The sequence below is a fragment of the Vigna radiata genome, chromosome 10 (genome assembly GCF_000741045.1).
Source record: "Vigna radiata var. radiata cultivar VC1973A chromosome 10, Vradiata_ver6, whole genome shotgun sequence".
NCBI classification, from domain to species: domain Eukaryota; kingdom Viridiplantae; phylum Streptophyta; class Magnoliopsida; order Fabales; family Fabaceae; genus Vigna; species Vigna radiata.
Genome location: NC_028360.1, coordinates 19,092,224 through 19,104,281, shown reverse-complemented (window position 1 = coordinate 19,104,281; position 12,058 = coordinate 19,092,224). Strand labels below are relative to the sequence as shown.

At 30.8% G+C, this 12,058-nt stretch overlaps 1 protein-coding gene across 1 annotated transcript; it reads right to left on the bottom strand.

Annotated features, from left to right (window-relative positions):
- Nucleotides 1-1,776: 1,776 nt before the first annotated feature.
- Nucleotides 1,777-8,524, bottom strand: LOC106774478 (putative PAP-specific phosphatase, mitochondrial). The gene is made up of 9 exons (XM_014661485.2): nt 8,354-8,524; nt 8,171-8,267; nt 7,497-7,599; nt 7,040-7,251; nt 6,675-6,734; nt 6,020-6,396; nt 5,517-5,595; nt 5,389-5,439; nt 1,777-2,113 (listed from the first exon to the last, which is right to left on the bottom strand). The coding sequence occupies exons 1-9, from the start codon at nt 8,452-8,454 to the stop codon at nt 1,967-1,969; spliced, it is 1,227 nt and encodes a 408-aa protein (XP_014516971.1). The 5' UTR covers nt 8,455-8,524; the 3' UTR covers nt 1,777-1,966.
- Nucleotides 8,525-12,058: the final 3,534 nt, after the last annotated feature.

The window sequence follows — 12,058 nt, the reverse complement described above, 5'->3', positions numbered from 1 at the left end:
TTTATCTCCCTCGAGAAAATCTTCAAACTTTCGTATTAAACTATTCTTAAACATCTTACAGTGTGGGAGCCATTGTTAAACTATGCATACGTTTATTAATTCAAACCTAACTTCTCTGCAATCTACAAAAGATTATGATACGTCGACCAAGCTTTCGTGCTACATCACATGCAACGAAATCATCACATAGTTTATTATTACCTATTTTTGGCATTCATATATATGGTTTTTTAATTTTAGCATCCGCAAGAAGGTGTCCACGTGTAGAGAAGATGTATTCCTGTACAGAAATTTGGTGACTGCTGTCTCAGAATTTGCTAATTATTTGTTATGAGCTGTTCAATAGCTTCAACAAACTTTGATAATTATTTCTTGGTTTGAAGGCATTATTTGCATATACAAGATCCGAAGCTTGCGCACTAATATTTTAATGAGTAAGATTTTTTAATTAGCATAGGAAGCTAGGAGGTTGTTTATCCATTGTAAATAATTGATTATGATGGAATATGATTGGCAGAAGATAAGCAGTGGTGAGAAAATGGTAGTATGCTAGATTGCTACTTCAATTCATAATAAATAACACCTGGATGAAGCTCGAGAACTTTCCTCCATGGATTAGGGCTTTTAATATATACGAAAGCTTCTATAACTTATTATAATGAAATAAGTAGTATTAGTAAATGCTTGAAGATAAAATAATTGTGAAAAAGTTTCACGTCCACTAAATATCATAATAATTTATAACATATAAAAAATATGCAAACTTCATTTCCAATTTAAGATAAATTTAAAATCAACTTTTTAATATAATATCATAATCATAAATTATAATTTATTATAATAATATATTGTTTTACTCTTAAGAATGTTAAGTTGTATATTCAATTTTATATAGGGTTAAATATGTTTTTAGTCCCTGTACTTTGGAGCGGTTTTGGTTTTAGTCTATTTTCAAACTATGGTACAATTTAGTCATTCAACTTTAGAAAACTTTGATTTTAGTCTTTTTTACCAATTTTTTTAAACTTTATTTGTTGTTTTAAACGCGTTTCTCAGTTAACATTGAAGCAAAAATGTGTCAAATAGTGTAAACAATCCAAATGCTATGATGAAACGTGCTTAAAACAACAAATAAAGTTAAAAAAAATTGGTAAAAAGAACTAAAATCAGAGTTTTCTAAAGTTGAAGGACTAAATTATACCATAGTTTGAAAATAGACTAAAACCAAAATCACTCCCAAGTATAGGAACTAAAAACATATTCAACCCTTTTATTTTTATATATAAGTATCTACAAATCTTTCATGTCTAAGAAATGAAATGACACCACACTTCAACTCAATGCTACATATTTTGAAGAAAATTGTACTTAGCATAATTTGTAACGAGATACATCCTTAAAAGAATCCTTCTGGTGAAACATATATACTATTGGTAATAATATCAAATCAATATCAAAAAATATCAATCGATATAACAACTTAATATATTAAATTAGTACAATAATAACAATAATCCAATATCTTACTTAATTAATCACATATTTTATTAATATACAATATTAAAAGATATTATAATATAATCAAATTATCAAAATTTAATCTCGTATTTTCTTAATATATGATAATTTTCTTAATATATGATAATTGTTCGAACAAATACCTTTTAAAATATTATCTAGTAACTATAAATTAATAATATTGAATGAAATTTGTTAGATCATATTATTTAACATATTTGTTAGGTTGGATGCGTAGAATAGTTAAAATAAAGTATCTTGGGTCAAATGTAGATTTTATACATTAATCAACAACAAAAATTACAAGGATGAGATTTAAAATAATTATCGTAAAAATGAATAAATTTAACACAGTTTTACGAAAAATCAACGTAAAAAGTCCTAACAATATGTACTATTTTCATATAAATCAATTCAGAAATAATTGGGATGAAGAATTCCTCAAACATCAAACTCCTGCAGTTTGATAGATAATCTGCAAAACCTGGTCATGTATATGGCCGTTGGTTACAAGGATACCGTCGGAGGGGTATATAACCCGCCGGCCATCACGATCCGCTGCCAGATCTATTTCACTGCCGTTCCAGTCTGTTACCTGATCAAATTTGATAAAATTGGATATTATCATCAAATGAAAAAAAAAAAGAGAAAAGGTGATGCATTAAAGGGTCAAAGTATGAAAATAGTATACAAGTGTCTGTGAATTATAAATTTGTTGAATAACTTTAAAGGTATTTCATAAAATCCAAAACTGGATAATGCAACAAGACTAAAAGTAAAAGATTTCGAGTTCGACCGCTGGGTTCAATCACCACACCACATTATCAATAAGATAATTAATTCCTTTTATAAGAAATGAACAATGCCATGTACATCAAATATCAATAAACGCCTTTTAAATTAGATGAAAAGGGAAATATATGTAAATTACCTGCCATCATTTATACGGGGCACAACGATAATCTAGAGTAGTAATAGTTCTAAGGGTAAATATTTGGCAGAAATTATCATGCATAACTTTAACTACATGTCTAAAAGGGAGATAACTGAACAAGAAACTATTATTGTCTCACATCCTACATGTATAAATGAAAAGGTTAAAGGACAGAGAGAAAGAATATGAAGCTAGGAAGGCTGCCTCCATTAATGAAACGAGTTGCAATTAAGAGAAATCCATAGCCACCACAAAAACTTTTTCACAAAATAGTATTTCTTTGCTTTTTCTTTTTATGCATAGTGGGTACACGGTAGAGGAGGGAGCATACAACATGATGCTTGAGCCTGGCCTCAGGCAATTGCTGACAGTACATTAGTGTATGTCAGTATTACACTAATGCACGGTGTTCGAGAAAAGGTGCAAAATTACTACAGCAATATGATACTGCCCTGTTAAGAAAATGAAAACTAAGAGTTTTACACATCATTCTTCTGATTTTTCGAATTTACCACCACTCTTAGTGGTACATTTTGATATTTATTTGGTATGACATATCTATCTAATGAGAAAAATTAATCCAGGCAAACCAGATAAAGCGAAACATCAATTTATTAATAGAGAGGGGAGGGAATGGATTAACTGAATTGGGGCTTTTTATTCGTTCCTGGGTGTATAACCTAAATATGTGTATAACTAAAGCCAGTGTCTTGTCAAAGGGCGTTTGGTATAAGTGCGTCCCAGAAACTCGTCAAACAGGTTATGCTAGGCTAAAAAAATTTAATTTGATTTGAAACGGCAGTTTTCTTTTTGTGATTCGTTTAGTCCTGCCAAAATGGACTTCAATTAGTCCAGTTCCTATCCAAGGCTGAACCAATTCTATGTGAATAATAATTATTTAAAATAATAAGGTAAACGACGACCAGAATATAGACAACAGTTAAGTTTAAAAAAATATTAACTGTTTTATTAAATAATTAAAAAATGTCACTGTTACAACCTATTTATTATTTCAAAGATTTGTAAGAAATGGTGAGAATAAAAACAAAATGATATATCAAAATTTCCAATTAAAGTATTTTAAAATTGAAGCAAAGTGAAAAATGGTCATATTTCTGTAATCAATTGACAAAACTAGAAAAAGAAAACAAAATGCTTTCGGAAGCTGTATTATGAAATTTTCAGCATGTACCTAGGATTTTATTTTTAAAGCCTTGAAAAAACATTTTTTAATGTCCAATTCGAACTGTTGAGTTAGATTAACTATATTCAATATTCTAGCATGTATAAAACGGAGTCTTGATAAAGACAAACATCACACTATTAAACTACAATTATTGACCCTATTCTATTCTTTTGGATCTTAAATTAAATAAGTGGTCTTTGAAGCATTCATTTAGAAATTGGATAATCAAGTATGATTTTGCTATAATCAAGTTGAAAAGATGAAGATTTACAATTAAAGGAGATCATGTGCTCACTTAAGAGTGAATAAGGTTCACAACAGTAATGAAGAACTGAGTCAAATGCTTACTAAGGTGAGAGAAAGATGAAAAATTTTAAGTTGAATATTCAAGGGATCACTCAAACAAAGTCAATTGTTCCTCCAAGCGAGTCGCTCGATTTGAAGAATACTAGGCTTACTTAAGCGAGTAACCCCCAAAGAGGAAATATATTTTAGGAAAAGATGTCTCACTTAAGCGATACGTAACTCTCGTTTAAGCGAGAGATATAAACTAGGGCCCAACAAATTTCTCCTACATGAATCCCAAGGTTTTCCATAAAAAATCTACCATAACTCATCAAATCTGTTTTCTATGATAGATATGAGCGGCTAATCACCCATTATTGGAGTTGGATGTAGCTAAACTAGAACTTATGTAACTTCCTAATTAAAGTTTCAGTTTTTATTCATTTTTATATATTTTTTTCTGCGTATAATAACGCTTGTATGAGATTGACCACCTTGCACTTATTCTTTTGGGAGTTAATAATTGACATTTTAAACTTAGAATCCGGAAAGATCACCTAATTGAGATTAATACTAAGGATACGTTAATCTTAATTAGACATTTTAAACCTTTGATCTATAAAGTTGATTATTTAATTTAAATTTATAAGGACTTGTGACTACTAGTGATTTAGGTTCATTAGCTTGAAGAATTAAGATTTGGATGATTGTGTGAGCTGATGATATAATTTAAATATAAATAGATGGATAATTGATTGATTGCAGGAGGGATAGTTTACTAAGTTCCAACTCTGACTTCTCACCCATTTTTCACGACTCCATACCTTGCACACCATTTGTTCCATAAAATCACAACTTTTTTAATTTCAATTATTATTCAAATCAACTTATTTTCTCTCAAACTTGAATACACACACTTACTTTTACACAACTACCGAACTGACGAAAAATCCTTAATAATGCTATTTATCAAAGAATAAATAAAAAGGCATGAACACTCCAGGACTTTTGAGAGGTCTAGGTCTCTCCCAATCCCTGTACAAATTCCCATACAACCACTGAAGGATTCAAATATTTAGTAGTAGTAACAAAATTCATACATAAATTTAATTTGTAGCATTAAAAAGTGAAAGGACTGAAAGTTGAAATTGATTAAAATAAAAATGGAAGCACAATGAAAAAAAAAATCTATTAACACAATTTTAATTTTTAATAATTTTTAAACTTTATCTATATTATCTATTTTAATAAGAAGCATATAAAAAAATATAAAAGTGCGATTCAAATTTAAAAGTTAGAGGGAATCAAGAAAAACAGATAAAAAAATACAATGATGAAACATACAAGAAAATGTGGAAATCAATCCTAATAGATCATTTAAGATACTCTAACATATACGATGATGATATTAAGACATGTTTTTCATTTAGTTTAACAAACAAAAAATGATAGGGAAAAGAAATACCTTTCCCCCTGCTTCTTGAACGCATATAATGCCAACTGCATGATCCCAGGCCTACACAAGACCAGATAAAAAATGTATCACTGAATAAATTATCCGATCAGCTATAAACCTAAAAATTTATAGGATACCATTATAATGGGCTTCTGTTTTGCTCGAAGAATGAAAATAGATGCTCTGCCAGACGCCACCATCAAATACTTGCATAAACTGCATTGGTCCACAAGAAATCAAGAAATGGGCAATTGAAACAAAGAAAAGGGTGAAAAATCAATAAATCTAACAAATATTGCCAATTTAACTCCATCAGATGATACTATCAACAAATTACAATACAGTAATCACAGTTAAATGAATTAGTAATTATTAATTAGAGCAACAACTTGTCTGTTCAGCCCTCAAATATAAGACATTAACAAAGACTTCCTTTCAAAAGCACACTGCAAAAATTTAACTTAAAAAAACCTCAGGAAATTTAAGCAGCAAAAATAGAATAAGAAATAACACAAACTAACAATTGCTTTAGATTTTACCAGCTACTCCACGCATCACTACTACATAGAAACATCAATAGTTAAAGAAGTTTTGATTGCATGTAATCAAGTAAAAAGTATATGGATAATATTGCTGAGACCTTCCACAACATGCCCGCAAAAGATGGATTTGGTTGCTGCCTACTTTATCAGCATCGTTTGCTGCCTTAAATAAAGGAGACAGTGGCAGTGCCTCCCATTTTTCACTATCTGAAATACAAAAGCGTGCTTTATGTATTACGTCAGACCCATCAACAAAACATCTGGTCCACACATCAGGTGATTTCAGTTGGCTATTCAAACTTTTCATCCATGTTCCACAGCCTTTATGGGCAACCATTACAGTTCCTGATCCATTAAGAGAATCCCACTCCTCGTCAATCTCAGCAGAGGATTTCTCAGATAAATCTTCCTTCCAGGTAGGACAGCCCATAACACCAATTACAACCTCTCCCTCAACCACCAGAGCCAAACCAACCTGTATTTTTTAGAAATCAGTTGGGTTAAGATAATATCAAAATGGGATAAACATGACACACTGAACCAAATAGCACTCAACAAAAATTCCTTATATAAAGATATACACATCCAGCTTATCTATACCAGTTACCTGAGATCAATGTTCATCACAATTCAAGCACTATCACAAGGTTAACTCTACAACAAAAGGCTCTTCTAGATGGAAATCTATAGGATATGTCTCTCTTATGCATTATCAAAAGATATTCAAAAAGTATAACCTACATTATAACTTACCACATAAAAGGCTTTGCCAGCCTTTAGAAAACCACGCGTGCCATCAATTGGGTCAAGCAGCTACATTATCAATGAGTTTACCATAAGTTATAATAGGAAAAATCAAACACGAGAAGTAAATATATAAAAATTCCAATATCAACCTGTAAATAGATAAGGTCCCAGTGACCAGCAGAAGTCAACTTGTAAAAGTATGTAATTTTCATGAAACAGAAAAAAAATTACCGCCATTTTTTTATATTCAGGAATGCAATGTGAACAAATTTGTCATATAACAACATAAAAAATGAAGCCATGGATCAAATTTTTAGGAAGATAACTGCATCACTTCACAGCATTTAATATAACTGCTTAGATATGCCCACCCAATATGTGGCTGGCTTTGGTCCAAATACAAAAGCTTCCTTGCTTCCTCTATCAATTGCTTCTAGTACATCATCTTGTGTCAATGATTTATAGGTGGAGCTATCTGTAGCAGTTATTGCATCAAACACGGTACCTGCTAAATTTCTTGATCGCAAGAAAGCAGAGTCCTCCTCAGCCACCAAAGGTATAGAAGGGAACAGCTTATTTAACTCTGTTTGAATAACCACATATACAAAAAAATTTCAATACCATTAAAATAATTACTTCAGATAAATAATTTTCAAGGCTACATGCTAATTATAATACTAATCAAACTACATGAATGCAAGAAAACTGTGTTGCAGCAAACCATGTTAATCAAAATTCGTTACACTTACGCCACGTTGGTTTCATTATACAGCATCACAAATCAGAAATATGTTAAGCTACTTTTTACACTGGACACAAAGTTAATACCCAAACTTATGAGAGCCTGAACTCCAAAATCTGCAACAGTCACGGGAGTCTGGTCATTTTTCTCAATAACCTTCCCATCAATTGAGAACAAAGATGATTGCACCTGCAGAAGACCACCAACACAAATCACATAGCATTCTTCAGAGCTATAAAAAGTAAACAATCATTTTGATCTCTCGTCTCGTAGGACATCATATTAGTCCCTATACTAAAGGAAATTATTGAGAGTGCTAGAAAATATATATTGGTAATTAAATTAATCCAAATTTCAAAAAAACGTGTGACTAAAATATAATATCAACTTATAATTAGGAACTAAATAATAGTTAAGAGTTAAGTTCATGGACTTATTTGATATCTGTTGGAGATGAGACATGGATTAGAAATAAGATATATATACGTATAGATAACTGCAAACCTCATCTTATAAATTAATTTTATATCGTTGACTTGTGCTTAAAGTACACTCACAGTATATCCCCTTACAAGTTAAAGTTACCATATTGGAAATAGCTTAAGACATATTTAACATTTTCACAGTTGCAGGGACCAATGTGACTGCTTACTGATGCTTTATTACTTAAAAAAGAACAATGCACATAAAATCTATTTGCGACAGAATCGGTTCTCATGATTCAGCAAGTACACACAAAAAGTAAGTCACAGAAGATTACATGGAGAGTGAAATTGCAAGCCTTCTGGACTACGTCAACAGCAGCTTCAAGTTCTTTGTAGTACTTAGCATTTTGGCGGGGGAGAGGAAGGGTTGCCCTAACGGATTGCAAAAATCGGAGTGAGGCAAATGGAGGATTTCAGAGGAAATGAAAGTTTGTCGTTTTGAAAAGAACAGAAGATACCTTACGTTAAAGCTGAATGTAGCAGAGCGACGACGGCGAGTGGCGGCACCGTCAAAAAATGGGACGGCGGAGACTTGTGAACGCAGGATATCCATCGCCATCGATTCTCGCCGTTGAGGATGGACGGATGATAAACGTGGATAAGGGGATGAGTTGGTGATGAAAATGGAAATAAATTGCTTTTTTTTTTTTTATCAAAGCATAAGATATTTTATTTTAGCCTTTAAAAATAATAAATTACAAACTTGTGGAGGTGTAAATTATTATTATTTTAATTCAAAATGTCAAATATCAAACAACTTAAATAAAGATATCATTCACACTTTTAAAGACAAAAATATATTAAATAATTAGCTTAATAGTCAAAATAATTGTAAGAATATTTCTTTTAAAAAAAACTTTTTAAAACTATCATTACAGTGTTTTGTATTTGAAGAAATAAATAATAATTCATCATTTTCTCTAAAAATAGATTAATACTTTAATATGAGTACATTTTATATTTATTATTTTCATTTTGAATAATAAATATAACAATAATTTAATAATATACAACTTCTAGTAAAGATTCCATGATTTCTACTACTTGTGGGCACCCGTAAGAAATAAATAATTTTAATGATATTGAATGAGATAAATTTATTAAATTTGCAATAATATAAAAAAAATTGTAATTTGTGAGTCATCAAAGTTTTAATTGACGGTAAAGTATATTAAAATTGTCAATTTTTTTCTTGAATTGTAAAACGTTTTCATGATAGTTTTAAAAGATTAAAATGTTAAATTTAACAATATTAAGACAACAAATTCTATTAATTGAATATTTAATTTAATTTAACCTATATTATCAATACTTGATATAAGATTGATATACAATATCAGTAAATTAGGTTAATCATGCTTCATCCGATACAGTTTAAATATTTATCGGGTTTAATTACGATTTGAATAAAAAATTAATAATTATCGCAGTCCATTTGACATACACCATTAATTGTAATTATATCCTCTCACCTTTATTTAAACTTTAATTATTTTTATATACAGTTAAAGAGCGTTTCTAATAAGCCAAAGAACCAAAAGAAATGTGTATTAGGTAAGAAGTTTTGATGGCCATATATGGACATAATCTAAACAAGGGCTTATAATAACAAAGTAGGGCTTTCCAAGAAAACAACTATAACAACAAAGTAAGAGTGCAATGTATGTTAGTCTTAGAATGAAAATATAAGTAAAAATAAATATACATCTTATGTTATTTTTTAATAAAAAAATTCTAATATAATTGTTAAATAATAACTTCTAATTTTAATTATTCATCCAAAGAGCATGATCTAACTATTAATGCACTATTTGATATTTATAATATTGATAAAAAAATAAATAAAGAAAATTATATTGCTTACATAATACTAACTGTACTGTAGGGAATGGGACGGACGGTCGTAGGGATAGTCAGGACGACCGGCATGCAACAAAACCCGAAGAAACACAATGGTGAAGCCCGGTCTCGGCGACCGGGTGTAATCTCTGTTTGTGAGAAAAACCTTGAAGAGTTCACATAAAGCCTTATCGTCACAAGATAACCCTGCATTTTCCATGCTCACAAAAAAAATGTTCTTCGAAAGTGCCGAGAGACGAAACGTCGGATAGGACCAAGACGTTGAACCCTCAAGTCGCCGTACGGGCAGACCGCCAGTACGTTGGATGACCAACGACTAGCGACAGACGCTCGCATAAAGGAGCTGATCCGATACCAGTTTGAACGGATTCCTCACCAAAACTGTTGTGACGGACGGCGAGCGCGTCCGGCCAAAGATGAAATTAGAATTTGGTAAGCTTTCAGGATTAAAGTAAAACCAGATTAACTATAACAGGCCTACTATTGGGCCGTGATTAAGGTTTTGTTAATCATTGACATATGAGGAAAACTATAAATATAAGTTCAGGGTCAAAGGTAGGTGGTTCCATTGAATGCATATTTATTTCACTCTCTCTATCTCTACCATTTTATCTGATCACTGATACTGACTTGAGCGTCGGAATGCCATTAACAGGTACCCTACCGAACTTGGCGAAGGAAAACAATTGAATTGGAGCTGGATCAAGCGGAGGACCGGACGGTTCGAAGCGAGAAATTGTGTAGGAGAACTTGGACAAAATTTCGACCGAAACACTAACAATTGCATTTATAAATATAATATACAATTAAGTTTTTAACATTATTAATTATAATAAATAGGATTGAATATATGTATAGTGCCTGAATTTAAGGTGAAATTAAAGAAAGTTATATATATATATATATATATATATATATATATAATATCAAAATATACATTAAAAATATATTTTGTTATTGTTTAAGAAAATAAATTTGCTTTAAAAAAGAAAAAGTCAAATTAATGTATATTAATATAATATAATATGTAGAAATTAATGAATATGTAGAATAGTTTATTTTTTAATATTCATACACCACTATAATTTTAAATAAATTATCATCAATTTTATGATATATTAAAAGATCTCTATTTTTATTTACTATTGTTGATAAAACATATTGTAAGGTAACTAAATTAAAATTCATGTTAATATAGCATATTTTTCTATTTAATTATATTGTACGTTGTTTTTACTTTACATTGTGGGTTTACAGCATTTTAATGTGTGACTTCATATCTATTTTTGTATGGTGTCTATTTTTTTATTTAATCATGTTGGACGTTGTTTTTTACTTTATATTGTGGGTATTCTTATACCATTTTAATGTGTGAGTTCATGTTTATTTCCGTAACATGTCTATTTTACTTTTGAATTATATTGTACGTTGTTTTTACTTTATACTGTGGGTATTTTTTGTAGCATTTTAATGTGTGACTTTATATCCATTTCTAGAATATGTCTATTTTTCCATTTAATAATAGTGTACATTCTTTTATAATTATCATAGAAAAATATCTAATTAATTCAATAATAATTATCGTATTATTATTATTATTATTTAAAAAGAAATAGATTATTATCCAAATCTACGTGGTGACTAATTGGATAAAAGCAGTGACCGTGGATTAGGCGATAAGCACGGTGGGAGGAGAAGCTAAGAGCGATTAGTTAGAGTTAGAACAACTCATTGGTTTTCCATCTTGACCGGATAAAACTAACTGAAGGTCAGACATAAGGATAATTTCCAAATTCCTAAGTGGCATTTCCAATTCCATGAGCGCGACACGTGTCCTCTGCCCACGGACTTTATCTACCCACAGTTCCTCTCTTTATACCCACAAAAACATAGCCGGTTGTTTCGACCTTCTCCTCCGGTTGCCCCATGTTTTTGTAGTCCCACATCGGGTATTTTATAAATATCCCTTGAAGCTGATGATCTTTTAGAAATCTGAAATTGTTGAGATTGTGGAATGAGCTTGAGGTATATGAGCAGGGTGATATACCAGGGTGGGATGAGGGTGTTTCAGGGCATGAAAGAGCAAGGTTCAAAGTGTGACTCAACCATAAAATCTCTCAGGGATTCAAAAAAGGCTTGCTTCTTCTCAACTTCATCATCACCTCCTTTCAAAACTCCCAACAATGACAACCTTAAACAAGCTGAAGAGTCTCTCAGAACTGTCATGTACTTGAGCTGCTGGGGTCCCAATTGATCTAAACTTCATCCTTCACTTTTAGATCATGTAAGAGACACCCATGCAT

Coding starts and splice junctions, on each gene's coding strand:
- LOC106774478 (XM_014661485.2), bottom strand. CDS start 8,454: ATGGCGATGGATATCCTGCGTTCACAAGTCTCCGCCGTCCCATTTTTT. Junction 7,252..7,496: donor TCAGGCTCTCATAAGTTTGG/GTATTAACTTTG, acceptor TTATTCAAACAG/AGTTAAATAAGCTGTTCCCT. Junction 6,397..6,674: donor CTGGCAAAGCCTTTTATGTG/GTAAGTTATAAT, acceptor TAAAAAATACAG/GTTGGTTTGGCTCTGGTGGT.